This window comes from Pelophylax lessonae (genome assembly GCF_965119305.1).
Source record: "Pelophylax lessonae genome assembly, chromosome: 8".
NCBI lineage: Eukaryota > Metazoa > Chordata > Amphibia > Anura > Ranidae > Pelophylax > Pelophylax lessonae.
Genome location: NC_138775.1, coordinates 301,905,663 through 301,923,845, shown reverse-complemented (window position 1 = coordinate 301,923,845; position 18,183 = coordinate 301,905,663). Strand labels below are relative to the sequence as shown.

Genomic DNA, 18,183 nt, shown 5'->3' with positions numbered 1-18,183 from the left:
AGTAATGTGTAGTCATACTCAGATTGAGGGGTACAGTAATGGGTAGTCACACTCAGATTGAGGGATATAGTAATGTGTAGTCATACTCAGATTGAGGGGTACAGTAATGTGTAGTCACACTCAGATTGAGGGGTATAGTAATGTGTAGTCATACTCAGATTGAGGGGTACAGTAATGGGTAGTCACACTCAGATTGAGGGGTATAGTAATGTGTAGTCACACTCAGATTGAGGGGTATAGGAATGCGTAGTCATACTCAGATTGAGGGGTACAGTAATGCATAGTCACACTCAGATTGAGGGGTAGAGTAATAGTCACACTCATATTGAGGGTACAGTAATGAGTAGGCACACTCAGATTGAGGGGTACAGTAATGCGTAGTCACACTCAGATTGAGGGGTATAGTAATGTGTAGTCACACTCAGATTGAGGGGTACAGTAATGCATAGTCACACTCAGATTGAGGGGTACAGTAATGCGTAGTCACACTCAGATTGAGGGGTACAGTAATGCGTAGTCACACTCAGATTGAGGGGTACAGTAATGCATAGTCACACTCAGATTGAGGGGTATAATAATGAGTACGCACCCTCAGATTGAGGGGTAGAGTAATAGTCACACTCATATTGAGGGGTACAGTAATGCGTAGTCACACTCGGATAGAGGGGTATAGTAATGTGTAGTCACACTCAGATTGAGGGGTACAGTAATGAGAAGTCACCCTCAGATTGAGGGGTACAGTAATGCATAGTCACACTCAGATTGAGGGGTACAGTAATGCATAGTCACACTCAGATTGAGGGGTAGAGTAATAGTCACACTCATATTGAGGGTACAGTAATGAGTAGGCACCCTCAGATTGAGGGGTACAGTAATGAGTAGGCACCCTCAGATTGAGGGGTACAGTAATGAGTAGTCACACTCGGATAGAGGGGTATAGTAATGTGTAGTCACACTCAGATTGAGGGGTACAGTAATGAGAAGTCACCCTCAGATTGAGGGGTACAGTAATGCGTAGTCACACTCAGATTGAGGGGTACAGTAATGCATAGTCACACTCAGATTGAGGGGTACAGTAATGCATAGTCACACTCAGATTGAGGGGTATAGTAATGAGTACGCACCCTCAGATTGAGGGGTAGAGTAATAGTCACACTCATATTGAGGGTACAGTAATGAGTAGTCACACTCGGATAGAGGGGTATAGTAATGTGTAGTCACACTCAGATTGAGGGGTACAGTAATGAGAAGTCACCCTCAGATTGAGGGGTACAGTAATGCATAGTCACACTCAGATTGATGGGTAGAGTAATAGTCACACTCATATTGAGGGTACAGTAATAAGTAGGCACCCTCAGATTGAGGGGTACAGTAATGAGTAGGCACCCTCAGATTGAGGGGTACAGTAATGAGTAGGCACCCTCAGATTGAGGGGTACAGTAATGCGTAGTCACACTCGGATAGAGGGGTATAGTAATGTGTAGTCACACTCAGATTGAGGGGTACAGTAATGCATAGTCACACTCAGATTGAGGGGTACAGTAATGCGTAGTCACACTCAGATTGAGGGGTACAGTAATGCATAGTCACACTCAGATTGAGGGGTACAGTAATGCATAGTCACACTCAGATTGAGGGGTACAGTAATGCATAGTCACACTCAGATTGAAGGGTAGAGTAATAGTCACACTCATATTGAGGGTACAGTAATGAGAAGTCACCCTCAGATTGAGGGGTACAGTAATGCGTAGTCACACTCAGATTGAGGGGTACAGTAATGCGTAGTCACACTCAGATTGAGGGGTACAGTAATGCGTAGTCACACTCAGATTGAGGGGTACAGTAATGCGTAGTCACACTCAGATTGAGGGATATAGTAATGTGTAGTCATACTCAGATTGAGGGGTACAGTAATGTGTAGTCACACTCAGATTGAGGGGTATAGTAATGTGTAGTCATACTCAGATTGAGGGGTACAGTAATGGGTAGTCACACTCAGATTGAGGGGTATAGTAATGTGTAGTCACACTCAGATTGAGGGGTATAGGAATGCGTAGTCATACTCAGATTGAGGGGTACAGTAATGCATAGTCACACTCAGATTGAGGGGTAGAGTAATAGTCACACTCATATTGAGGGTACAGTAATGAGTAGGCACACTCAGATTGAGGGGTACAGTAATGCGTAGTCACACTCAGATTGAGGGGTATAGTAATGTGTAGTCACACTCAGATTGAGGGGTACAGTAATGCATAGTCACACTCAGATTGAGGGGTACAGTAATGCGTAGTCACACTCAGATTGAGGGGTACAGTAATGCGTAGTCACACTCAGATTGAGGGGTACAGTAATGCATAGTCACACTCAGATTGAGGGGTATAATAATGAGTACGCACCCTCAGATTGAGGGGTAGAGTAATAGTCACACTCATATTGAGGGGTACAGTAATGCGTAGTCACACTCGGATAGAGGGGTATAGTAATGTGTAGTCACACTCAGATTGAGGGGTACAGTAATGAGAAGTCACCCTCAGATTGAGGGGTACAGTAATGCATAGTCACACTCAGATTGAGGGGTACAGTAATGCATAGTCACACTCAGATTGAGGGGTAGAGTAATAGTCACACTCATATTGAGGGTACAGTAATGAGTAGGCACCCTCAGATTGAGGGGTACAGTAATGAGTAGGCACCCTCAGATTGAGGGGTACAGTAATGAGTAGTCACACTCGGATAGAGGGGTATAGTAATGTGTAGTCACACTCAGATTGAGGGGTACAGTAATGAGAAGTCACCCTCAGATTGAGGGGTACAGTAATGCGTAGTCACACTCAGATTGAGGGGTACAGTAATGCATAGTCACACTCAGATTGAGGGGTACAGTAATGCATAGTCACACTCAGATTGAGGGGTATAGTAATGAGTACGCACCCTCAGATTGAGGGGTAGAGTAATAGTCACACTCATATTGAGGGTACAGTAATGAGTAGTCACACTCGGATAGAGGGGTATAGTAATGTGTAGTCACACTCAGATTGAGGGGTACAGTAATGAGAAGTCACCCTCAGATTGAGGGGTACAGTAATGCATAGTCACACTCAGATTGATGGGTAGAGTAATAGTCACACTCATATTGAGGGTACAGTAATAAGTAGGCACCCTCAGATTGAGGGGTACAGTAATGAGTAGGCACCCTCAGATTGAGGGGTACAGTAATGAGTAGGCACCCTCAGATTGAGGGGTACAGTAATGCGTAGTCACACTCGGATAGAGGGGTATAGTAATGTGTAGTCACACTCAGATTGAGGGGTACAGTAATGCATAGTCACACTCAGATTGAGGGGTACAGTAATGCGTAGTCACACTCAGATTGAGGGGTACAGTAATGCATAGTCACACTCAGATTGAGGGGTACAGTAATGCATAGTCACACTCAGATTGAGGGGTACAGTAATGCATAGTCACACTCAGATTGAAGGGTAGAGTAATAGTCACACTCATATTGAGGGTACAGTAATGAGAAGTCACCCTCAGATTGAGGGGTACAGTAATGCGTAGTCACACTCAGATTGAGGGGTACAGTAATGCGTAGTCACACTCAGATTGAGGGGTACAGTAATGCGTAGTCACACTCAGATTGAGGGGTACAGTAATGCATAGTCACACTCAGATTGAGGGGTACAGTAATGCATAGTCACACTCAGATTGAGGGGTACAGTAATGCGTAGTCACACTCAGATTGAGGGGTACAGTAATGCATAGTCACACTCAGATTGAGGGGTATAATAATGAGTACGCACCCTCAGATTGAGGGGTAGAGTAATAGTCACACTCATATTGAGGGTACAGTAATGAGTAGTCACACTCGGATAGAGGGGTACAGTAATGCGTAGTCACACTCATATTGAGGGTACAGTAATGAGAAGTCACCCTCAGATTGAGGGGTACAGTAATGCGTAGTCACACTCAGATTGAGGGGTACAGTAATGCGTAGTCACACTCAGATTGAGGGGTACAGTAATGCGTAGTCACACTCAGATTGAGGGGTACAGTAATGCATAGTCACACTCAGATTGAGGGGTACAGTAATGCGTAGTCACACTCAGATTGAGGGGTACAGTAATGCATAGTCACACTCAGATTGAGGGGTACAGTAATGCGTAGTCACACTCAGATTGAGGGGTACAGTAATGCATAGTCACACTCAGATTGAGGGGTACAGTAATGCGTAGTCACACTCAGATTGAGGGGTACAGTAATGCATAGTCACACTCAGATTGAAGGGTAGAGTAATAGTCACACTCATATTGAGGGTACAGTAATGAGAAGTCACCCTCAGATTGAGGGGTACAGTAATGCATAGTCACACTCAGATTGAGGGGTACAGTAATGCGTAGTCACACTCAGATTGAGGGGTACAGTAATGCATAGTCACACTCAGATTGAGGGGTACAGTAATGCGTAGTCACACTCAGATTGAGGGGTACAGTAATGCGTAGTCACACTCATATTGAGGGTACAGTAATGCGTATTTGCAGTAGTGTTGTATCTATGGGCAGCACCTGAATTATCTCTGAATGATTTCCTTCAGCGTATCATTGATTATCTGAAGATTCCGGAGTGATGCTGATTCCAGGCTCATCTGGAAATGAAGGTCCCCCTAGAGATACCAATAAGAAGTGATGAAAACTGACCTTTGAACACAGAAGAATGTCCAGAAAATCGGGGTGTCTCTTCTGCCGGATCCTCTCCAGCTCCTCGTTTTTTTCCAGCAGTCTTTTTCTCTGTTCAATAACTTTTTCTAATTGAAGAAAATAAAAATATATTCTGAATCTTTATGAATCTTCCTGTTATATCCACTGAAATCCACCTATAGATATCAGATGACCTCAGTACACAGTTCTAAGACTCTGATCCTGGCGCTGAGCCCCAGAAAAGTATAATAATCTATCGTGAAACGATTTCCAAACTGATCAATAGGTAGATATCCTCACAGGAAGGACACTAATGCCTCCTTTCCACTGAGCGGTACGGTTCCTTTATCCAGATACACCACATCCACAGACCTTCCTTTATCCAGATACACCACATCTACAGACCTTCCTTTATCCAGATACACCACATCCACAGACCTTCCTTTATCCAGATACACCACATCCACAGGCCTTCCTTTATCCAGATACACCACATCCACAGACCTTCCTTTATCCATATACATCACATCCACAGACCTTCCTTTATCCAGATACACCACATCTACAGACCTTCCTTTATCCAGATACACCACATCCACAGACCTTCCTTTATCCAGATACACCACATCCACAGACCTTCCTTTATCCAGATACACCACATCCACAGACTTACTTTATCCAGATACACCCCATCCACAGACCTTCCTTTATCCAGATACACCACATCCACAGACCTTCCTTTATCCAGATACACCACATCCACAGGCCTTCCTTTATCCAGATACACCACATCCACAGGCCTTCCTTCATCCAGATACACCACATCCACAGACCTTCCTTTATCCAGATACACCACATCCACAGGCCTTCCTTTATCCAGATACACCACATCCACAGGCCTTCCTTTATCCAGATACACCACATCCACAGGCCTTCCTTCATCCAGATACACCACATCCACAGGCCTTCCTTTATCCAGATACACCACATCCACAGACCTTCCTTTATCCAGATACACCACATCCACAGGCCTTCCTTTATCCAGATACACCACATCCACAGGGCATCCTTTATCCAGATACACCACATCCACAGGCCATCCTTTATCCAGATACACCACATCCACAGGCCTTACTTTATCCAGATACACCACATCCACAGGCCTTCCTTTATCCAGATACACCACATCCACAGACCTTCCTTTATCCAGATACACCACATCCACAGGCCTTCCTTTATCCAGATACACCACATCCACAGACCTTCCTTTATCCAGATACACCACATCCACAGGCCTTCCTTCATCCAGATACACCACATCCACAGGCCTTCCTTTATCCAGATACACCCCATCCACAGACCTTCCTTTATCCAGATACACCACATCCACAGGCTTTCCTTTATACAGATACACCACATCCACAGACCTTCCTTCATCCAGATACACCACATCCACAGGCTTTCCTTTATCCAGATACACCACATCCACAGGCCTTCTTTTATCCAGATACACCACATCTACAGACCTTCCTTTATCCAGATACACCACATCCACAGACCTTCCTTTATCCAGATACACCACATACACAGGCCTTCCTTTATCCAGATACACCACATCCACAGGCCTTCCTTCATCCAGATACACCACATCCACAGGCCTTCCTTTATCCAGATACACCACATCCACAGAATTTCCTTTATCCAGATACACCACATCCACAGACCTTCCTTTATCCAGATACACCACATCCACAGACCGTCCTTTATGAAGATACACCACATCCACAGGCCTTCCTTTATCCAGATACACCACATCCACAGACCTTCCTTTATCCAGATACACCACATCCACAGGCTTTCCTTTATCCAGATACACCACATCCACAGACCTTCCTTTATCCAGATACACCACATCCACAGGCCTTCCTTTATCCAGATACACCACATCCACAGACTTTCCTTCATCCAGATACACCACATCCACAGGCCTTCCTTTATCCAGATACACCACATCCACAGACCTTCCTTTATCCAGATACACCACATACACAGGCCTTCCTTTATCCAGATACACCACATCCACAGGCCTTCCTTCATCCAGATACACCACATACACAGGCCTTCCTTTATCCAGATACACCACATCCACAGACCTTCGTTCATCCAGATACACCACATCCACAGGCTTTCCTTTATCCAGATACACCACATCCACAGGCCTTCCTTTATCCAGATACACCACATCCACAGGCTTTCCTTTATCCAGATACACCACATCCACAGGCTTTCCTTTATCCAGATACACCACATCTACAGACCTTCCTTTATCCAGATACACCACATCCACAGACCTTCCTTTATCCAGATACACCACACCCACAGGCCTTCCTTTATCCAGATACACCACATCCACAGACCTTCCTTTATCCAGATACACCACATCCACAGACCTTCCTTTATCCAGATACACCACATCCACAGACCTTCCTTTATCCAGATACACCACATCCACAGACCTTCCTTTATCCAGATACACCACATCCACAGACCTTCCTTTATCCAGATACACCACATCCACAGGCTTTCCTTTATACAGATACACCACATCCACAGACCTTCCTTTATCCAGATACACCACATCCACAGGCTTTCCTTTATCCAGATACACCACATCCACAGACCTTCCTTTATCCAGATACACCACATCCACAGGCCTTCCTTTATCCAGATACACCACATCCACAGACCTTCCTTTATCCAGATACACCACATCCACAGACCTTCCTTTATCCAGATACATCACATCCACAGGCCTTCCTTTATCCAGATACACCACATCCACAGACCTTCCTTTATCCAGATACACCACATCCACAGACCTTCCTTTATCCAGATACACCACATCCACAGGCCTTCCTTTATCCAGATACACCACATCCACAGACCTTCCTTTATCCAGATACACCACATCCACAGACCTTCCTTTATCCAGATACATCACATCCACAGGCCTTCCTTTATCCAGATACACCACATCCACAGACCTTCCTTTATCCAGATACACCACATCCACAGACCTTCCTTTATCCAGATACACCACATCCACAGGCCTTCCTTTATCCAGATACACCACATCCACAGGGCATCCTTTATCCAGATACACCACATCCACAGGCTTTCCTTTATCCAGATACACCACATCCACAGGTCTTCCTTTATCCAGATACACCACATCCACAGACCTTCCATTATCCAGATACACCACATCCACAGACCTTCCTTTATCCAGATACACCACATCCACAGACCTTCCTTTATCCAGATACACCACATCCACAGACCTTCCTATATCCACATACACCACATCCACAGACCTTCCTTTATCCAGATACACCACATCCACAGACCTTCCTATATCCACATACACCACATCCACAGACCTTCCTTTATCCAGATACACCACATCCACAGGCCTTCCTTTATCCAGATACACCACATCCACAGACCTTCCTTTATCCAGATACACCACATCCACAGACCTTCCTTTATCCAGATACACCACATCCACAGGCTTTCCTTTATCCAGATACACCACATCCACAGACCTTCCTTTATCCAGATACACCACATCCACAGACCTTCCTATATCCACATACACCACATCCACAGACCTTCCTTTATCCAGATACACCACATCCACAGACCTTCCTATATCCAGATACACCACATCCACAGGCTTTCCTTTATCCAGATACACCACATCCACAGACCTTCCTTTATCCAGATACACCACATCCACAGGCTTTCCTTTATCCAGATACACCACATCCACAGACCTTCCTTTATCCAGATACACCACATCCACAGGCTTTCCTTTATCCAGATACACCACATCCACAGACCTTCCTTTATCCAGATACACCACATCCACAGACCTTCCTTTATCCAGATACATCACATCCACAGACCTTCCTTTATCCAGATACACCACATCCACAGACCTTCCTTTATCCAGATACACCACATCCACAGGGCATCCTTTATCCAGATACACCACATCCACAGGTCTTCCTTTATCCAGATACACCACATCCACAGACCTTCCTTTATCCAGATACACCACATCCACAGGCTTTCCTTTATCCAGATACACCACATCCACAGGTCTTCCTTTATCCAGATACACCACATCCACAGACCTTCCATTATCCAGATACACCACATCCACAGACCTTCCTTTATCCAGATACACCACATCCACAGACCTTCCTTTATCCAGATACACCACATCCACAGACCTTCCTATATCCAGATAAATCACATCCACAGACCTTCCTTTATCCAGATACGCCACATCCACAGACCTTCCTTTATCCAGATACACCACATCCACAGACCTTCCTTTATCCAGATACACCACATCCACAGACCTTCCTATATCCAGATACACCACATCCACAGACCTTCCTTTATCCAGATACACCACATCCACAGACCTTCCTATATCCACATACACCACATCCACAGACCTTCCTTTATCCAGATTCACCACATCCACAGGCCTTCCTTAATCCAGATACACCACATCCACAGACCTTCCTTAATCCAGATACACCACATCCACAGACCTTCCTTTATCCAGATACACCACATCCACAGACCTTCCTTTATCCAGATACACCACATCCACAGACCTTCCTTTATCCAGATACACCACATCCACAAGCCTTCCTTTATCCAGATACACCACATCCACAGACCTTCCTTTATCCAGATACACCACATCCACAGACCTTCCTTTATCTAGATACACCACATCCACAGACCTTCCTTTATCCAGATACACCACATCCACAGACCTTCCTTTATCCAGATACACCACATCCACAGACCTTCCTTTATCCAGATACACCACATCCACAGGCCTTCCTATATCCAGATACACCACATCCACAGACCTTCCTTTATCCAGATACACCACATCCACAGGCCTTCCTTTATCCAGATACACCACATCCACAGGCCTTCCTTTATCCAGATACACCACATCCACAGACCTTCCTTTATCCAGATACACCACATCCACAGGCTTTCCTTTATCCAGATACACCACATCCACAGACCTTCCTTTATCCAGATACACCACATCCACCGACCTTCCTATATCCAGATACACCACATCCACAGACCTTCCTTTATCCAGATACACCACATCCACAGACCTTCCTTTATCCAGATACACCACATCCACAGGCTTTCCTTTATCCAGATACACCACATCCACAGACCTTCCTTTATCCAGATACACCACATCCACAGGCTTTCCTTTATCCAGATACACCACATCCACAGACCTTCCTTTATCCAGATACACCACATCCACAGGCCTTCCTTTATCCAGATACACCACATCCACAGACCTTCCATTATCCAGATACACCACATCCACAGGCCTTCCATTATCCAGATACACCACATCCACAGACCTTCCTTTATCCAGATACACCACATCCACAGACCTTCCTTTATCCAGATACACCACATCCACAGACCTTCCTTTATCCAGATACACCACATCCACAGACCTTCCTTTATCCAGATACACCCCATCCACAGACCTTCCTTTATCCAGATACACCCCATCCACAGGCCTTCCTTAATCCAGATACACCACATCCACAGACCTTCCTTTATCCAGATACACCACATCCACAGGCCTTCCTTTATCCAGATACACCACATCCACAGACCTTCCTTTATCCAGATACACCACATCCACAGACCTTCCTTTATCCAGATACACCCCAACCACAGGCCTTCCTTTATCCAGATACACCACATCCACAGACCTTCCGTTATCCAGATACACCCCATCCACAGGCCTTCCTTTATCCAGATACACCACATCCACAGAATTTCCTTTATCCAGATACACCACATCCACAGACCTTCCATTATCCAGATACACCACATCCACAGAATTTCCTTTATCCAGATACACCACATCCACAGACCTTCCTTTATCCAGATACACCACATCCACAGGCCTTCCTTTATCCAGATACACCACATCCACAGACCTTCCTTTATCCAGATACACCACATCCACAGGCCTTCCTTTATCCAGATACACCACATCCACAGGCCTTCCTTTATCCAGATACACCACATCCACAGACCTTCCATTATCCAGATACACCACATCCACAGAATTTCCTTTATCCAGATACACCACATCCACAGACCTTCCTTTATCCAGATACACCACATCCACAGGCTTTCCTTTATCCAGATACACCACATCCACAGACCTTCCTTTATCCAGATACACCACATCCACAGGCCTTCCTTTATCCAGACACACCACATCCACAGACCTTCCTTTATCCAGATACACCACATCCACAGACCTTCCTTTATCCAGATACACCACATCCACAGGCTTTCCTTTATCCAGTTACACCACATCTACAGACCTTCCTTTATCCAGATACACCACATCCACAGGCCTTCCTTTATCCAGATACACCACATCCACAGACCTTCCTTTATCCAGATACACCACATCCACAGGCTTTCCTTTATCCAGATACACCACATCCACAGACCTTCCTTTATCCAGATACACCACATCCACAGACCTTCCTTTATCCAGATACACCACATCCACAGACCTTCCTTTATCCAGATACACCACATCCACAGACCTTCCTTTATCCAGATACACCACATCCACAGGCTTTCCTTTATACAGATACACCACATCCACAGACCTTCCTTTATCCAGATACACCACATCCACAGGCTTTCCTTTATCCAGATACACCACATCCACAGACCTTCCTTTATCCAGATACACCACATCCACAGACCTTCCTTTATCCAGATACATCACATCCACAGACCTTCCTTTATCCAGATACACCACATCCACAGACCTTCCTTTATCCAGATACACCACATCCACAGACCTTCCTTTATCCAGATACATCACATCCACAGGCCTTCCTTTATCCAGATACACCACATCCACAGACCTTCCTTTATCCAGATACACCACATCCACAGACCTTCCTTTATCCAGATACACCACATCCACAGACCTTCCTTTATCCAGATACACCACATCCACAGGCTTTCCTTTATCCAGATACACCACATCCACAGACCTTCCTATATCCACATACACCACATCCACAGACCTTCCTTTATCCAGATACACCACATCCATAGGTCTTCCTTTATCCAGATACACCACATCCACAGACCTTCCTTTATCCAGATACACCACATCCACAGACCTTCCTTTATCCAGATACACCACATCCACAGGCTTTCCTTTATCCAGATACACCACATCCACAGACCTTCCTTTATCCAGATACACCACATCCACAAGCCTTCCTTTATCCAGATACACCACATCCACAGACCTTCCTTTATCCAGATACACCACATCCACAGACCTTCCTTTATCTAGATACACCACATCCACAGACCTTCCTTTATCCAGATACACCACATCCACAGACCTTCCTTTATCCAGATACACCACATCCACAGGCCTTCCTATATCCAGATACACCACATCCACAGACCTTCCTTTATCCAGATACACCACATCCACAGGCCTTCCTTTATCCAGATACACCACATCCACAGGCCTTCCTTTATCCAGATACACCACATCCACAGACCTTCCTTTATCCAGATACACCACATCCACAGGCTTTCCTTTATCCAGATACACCACATCCACAGACCTTCCATTATCCAGATACACCACATCCACAGAATTTCCTTTATCCAGATACACCACATCCAAAGGCCTTCCTTTATCCAGATACACCACATCCACAGACCTTCCTTTATCCAGATACACCACATCCACAGGCTTTCCTTTATCCAGATACACCACATCCACAGACCTTCCTTTATCCAGATACACCACATCCACAGGCTTTCCTTTATCCAGATACACCACATCCACAGACCTTCCTTTATCCAGATACACCACATCCACAGGCCTTCCTTTATCCAGATACACCACATCCACAGACCTTCCATTATCCAGATACACCACATCCACAGGCCTTCCGTTATCCAGATACACCACATCCACAGACCTTCCTTTATCCAGATACACCACATCCACAGACCTTCCTTTATCCAGATACACCACATCCACAGACCTTCCTTTATCCAGATACACCACATCCACAGACCTTCCTTTATCCAGATACACCACATCCAAGGGCCTTCCTTCATCCAGATACACCACATCCACAGACCTTCCTTTATCCAGATACACCACATCCACAGGCCTTCCTTTATCCAGATACACCACATCCACAGACCTTCCTTTATCCAGATACACCACATCCACAAGCCTTCCTTTATCCAGATACACCACATCCACAGACCTTCCTTTATCCAGATACACCACATCCACAGACCTTCCTTTATCCAGATACACCACATCCACAGACCTTCCTTTATCCAGATACACCACATCCACAGGCTTTCCTTTATCCAGATACACCACATCTACAGACCTTCCTTTATCCAGATACACCACATCCACAGACCTTCCTTTATCCAGATACACCACATCCACAGACCTTCCTTTATCCAGATACACCACATCCACAGACCTTCCTTTATCCAGATACACCACATCCACAGGCCTTCCTATATCCAGATACACCACATCCACAGACCTTCCTTTATCCAGATACACCACATCCACAGGCCTTCCTTTATCCAGATACACCAAATCCACAGGCCTTCCTTTATCCAGATACACCACATCCACAGACCTTCCTTTATCCAGATACACCACATCCACAGGCTTTCCTTTATCCAGATACACCACATCCACAGACCTTCCTTTATCCAGATACACCACATCCACCGACCTTCCTATATCCAGATACACCACATCCACAGACCTTCCTTTATCCAGATACACCAAATCCACAGACCTTCCTTTATCCAGATACACCACATCCACAGGCTTTCCTTTATCCAGATACACCACATCCACAGACCTTCCTTTACCCAGATACACCACATCCACAGACCTTCCTATATCCACATACACCACATCCACAGACCTTCCTTTATCCAGATACACCACATCCACAGACCTTCCTTTATCCAGATACACCACATCCACAGACCTTCCTTTATCCAGATACACCACATCCACAGGCCTTCCTTTATCCAGATACACCACATCCACAGACCTTCCTTTATCCAGATACACCACATCCACAGACCTTCCTTTATCCAGATACACCACATCCACAGGCTTTCCTTTATCCAGATACACCACATCCACAGACCTTCCTTTATCCAGATACACCACATCCACAAGCCTTCCTTTATCCAGATACACCACATCCACAGACCTTCCTTTATCCAGATACACCACATCCACAGACCTTCCTTTATCTAGATACACCACATCCACAGACCTTCCTTTATCCAGATACACCACATCCACAGACCTTCCTTTATCCAGATACACCACATCCACAGGCCTTCCTATATCCAGATACACCACATCCACAGACCTTCCTTTATCCAGATACACCACATCCACAGGCCTTCCTTTATCCAGATACACCACATCCACAGGCCTTCCTTTATCCAGATACACCACATCCACAGACCTTCCTTTATCCAGATACACCACATCCACAGGCTTTCCTTTATCCAGATACACCACATCCACAGACCTTCCTTTATCCAGATACACCACATCCACAGACCTTCCATTATCCAGATACACCACATCCACAGACCTTCCTTTATCCAGATACACCACATCCACAGACCTTCCTTTATCCAGATACACCACATCCACAGGCTTTCCTTTATCCAGATACACCACATCCACAGACCTTCCTTTATCCAGATACACCACATCCACAGGCTTTCCTTTATCCAGATACACCACATCCACAGACCTTCCTTTATCCAGATACACCACATCCACAGGCCTTCCTTTATCCAGATACACCACATCCACAGACCTTCCTTTATCCAGATACACCACATCCACAGACCTTCCTTTATCCAGATACACCACATCCACAGGCTTTCCTTTATACAGATACACCACATCCACAGACCTTCCTTTATCCAGATACACCACATCCACAGGCTTTCCTTTATCCAGATACACCACATCCACAGACCTTCCTTTATCCAGATACACCACATCCACAGACCTTCCTTTATCCAGATACACCACATCCACAGACCTTCCTTTATCCAGATACACCACATCCACAGGCTTTCCTTTATACAGATACACCACATCCACAGACCTTCCTTTATCCAGATACACCACATCCACAGGCTTTCCTTTATCCAGATACACCACATCCACAGACCTTCCTTTATCCAGATACACCACATCCACAGACCTTCCTTTATCCAGATACATCACATCCACAGACCTTCCTTTATCCAGATACACCACATCCACAGACCTTCCTTTATCCAGATACACCACATCCACAGACCTTCCTTTATCCAGATACATCACATCCACAGGCCTTCCTTTATCCAGATACACCACATACACAGACCTTCCTTTATCCAGATACACCACATCCACAGACCTTCCTTTATCCAGATACACCACATCCACAGACCTTCCTTTATCCAGATACACCACATCCACAGACCTTCCTTTATCCAGATACACCAAAACCACAGGCCTTCCTTTATCCAGATACACCACATCCACAGACCTTCCTTTATCCAGATACACCACATCCACAGGCTTTCCTTTATCCAGATACACCACATCCACAGGTCTTCCTTTATCCAGATACACCACATCCACAGACCTTCCATTATCCAGATACACCACATCCACAGACCTTCCTTTATCCAGATACACCACATCCACAGACCTTCCTTTATCCAGATACACCACATCCACAGACCTTCCTTTATCCAGATACACCACATCCACAGACCTTCCTTTATCCAGATACACCACATCCACAGACCTTCCTTTATCCAGATACACCACATCCACAGACCTTCCTTTAACCAGATATACCACATCCACAGACCTTCCTTTATCCAGATACACCACATCCACAGACCTTCCTTTATCCAGATACACCACATCCACAGGCTTTCCTTTATCCATATACACCACATCCACAGACCTTCCTTTATCCAGATACACCACATCCACAAGCCTTCCTTTATCCAGATACACCACATCCACAGACCTTCCTTTATCCAGATACACCACATCCACAGACCTTCCTTTATCTAGATACACCACATCCACAGACCTTCCTTTATCCAGATACACCACATCCACAGACCTTCCTTTATCCAGATACACCACATCCACAGACCTTCCTTTATCCAGATATACCACATCCACAGACCTTCCTTTATCCAGATACACCACATCCACAGACCTTCCTTTATCCAGATACACCACATCCACAGGCTTTCCTTTATCCATATACACCACATCCACAGACCTTCCTTTATCCAGATACACCACATCCACAGACCTTCCTTTATCCATATACACCACATCCACAGGCTTTCCTTTATCCATATACACCACATCCACAGACCTTCCTTTATCCAGATACACCACATCCACAGGCTTTCCTTTATCCAGATACACCACATCCACAGACCTTCCTTTATCCAGATACACCACATCCACAGGCTTTCCTTTATCCAGATACACCACATCCACAGACCTTCCTTTATCCAGATACACCACATCCACAGGCCTTCCTTTATCCAGATACACCACATCCACAGACCTTCCATTATCCAGATACACCACATCCACAGACCTTCCTTTATCCAGATACACCACATCCACAGACCTTCCTATATCCAGATACACCACATCCACAGACCTTCCTTTATCCAGATACACCACATCCACAGGCCTTCCTATATCCAGATACACCACATCCACAGACCTTCCTTTATCCAGATACACCACATCCACAGGCCTTCCTTTATCCAGATACACCACATCCACAGGCCTTCCTTTATCCAGATACACCACATCCACAGACCTTCCTTTATCCAGATACACCACATCCACAGGCTTTCCTTTATCCAGATACACCACATCCACAGACCTTCCTTTATCCAGATACACCACATCCACCGACCTTCCTATATCCAGATACACCACATCCACAGACCTTCCTTTATCCAGATACACCACATCCACAGACCTTCCTTTATCCAGATACACCACATCCACAGGCTTTCCTTTATCCAGATACACAACATCCACAGACCTTCCTTTATCCAGATACACCACATCCACAGGCCTTCCTTTATCCAGATACACCACATCCACAGACCTTCCTTTATCCAGATAGACCACATCCACAGACCTTCCTTTATCCAGATACACCCCATCCACAGGCCTTCCTTTATCCAGATACACCACATCCACAGACCTTCCTTTATCCAGATACACCACATCCACAGGCTTTCCTTTATCCAGATACACCACATCCACAGACCTTCCTTTATCCAGATACACCACATCCACCGACCTTCCTATATCCAGATACACCACATCCACAGACCTTCCTTTATCCAGATACACCACATCCACAGACCTTCCTTTATCCAGATACACCACATCCACAGGCTTTCCTTTATCCAGATACACCACATCCACAGACCTTCCTTTATCCAGATACACCACATCCACAGGCCTTCCTTTATCCAGATACACCACATCCACAGACCTTCCATTATCCAGATACACCACATCCACAGACCTTCCTTTATCCAGATACACCACATCCACAGACCTTCCTATATCCAGATACACCACATCCACAGACCTTCCTTTATCCAGATACACCACATCCACAGGCCTTCCTATATCCAGATACACCACATCCACAGACCTTCCTTTATCCAGATACACCACATCCACAGGCCTTCCTTTATCCAGATACACCACATCCACAGGCCTTCCTTTATCCAGATACACCACATCCACAGACCTTCCTTTATCCAGATACACCACATCCACAGGCTTTCCTTTATCCAGATACACCACATCCACAGACCTTCCTTTATCCAGATACACCACATCCACCGACCTTCCTATATCTAGATACACCACATCCACAGACCTTCCTTTATCCAGATACACCACATCCACAGACCTTCCTTTATCCAGATACACCACATCCACAGGCTTTCCTTTATCCAGATACACAACATCCACAGACCTTCCTTTATCCAGATACACCACATCCACAGGCCTTCCTTTATCCAGATACACCACATCCACAGACCTTCCTTTATCCAGATACACCACATCCACAGACCTTCCTTTATCCAGATACACCCCATCCACAGGCCTTCCTTTATCCAGATACACCACATCCACAGACCTTCCTTTATCCAGATACACCACATACACAGGCCTTCCTTTATCCAGATA

The 18,183-nt window shown here is 45.4% G+C and overlaps 1 protein-coding gene across 1 annotated transcript in view; it reads right to left on the bottom strand.

The window, feature by feature from the left end:
• Positions 1-18,183, bottom strand: part of LOC309561795 (cytochrome P450 4B1-like) — a 119,353-nt gene that overhangs the window by 21,629 nt on the left and 79,541 nt on the right. The window contains exon 7 of the mRNA XM_082265826.1: positions 4,695-4,801. Within this exon, the coding sequence (XP_082121952.1) occupies positions 4,695-4,801 (107 nt within the window). The remainder of the gene's footprint in view (positions 1-4,694; positions 4,802-18,183) is intronic.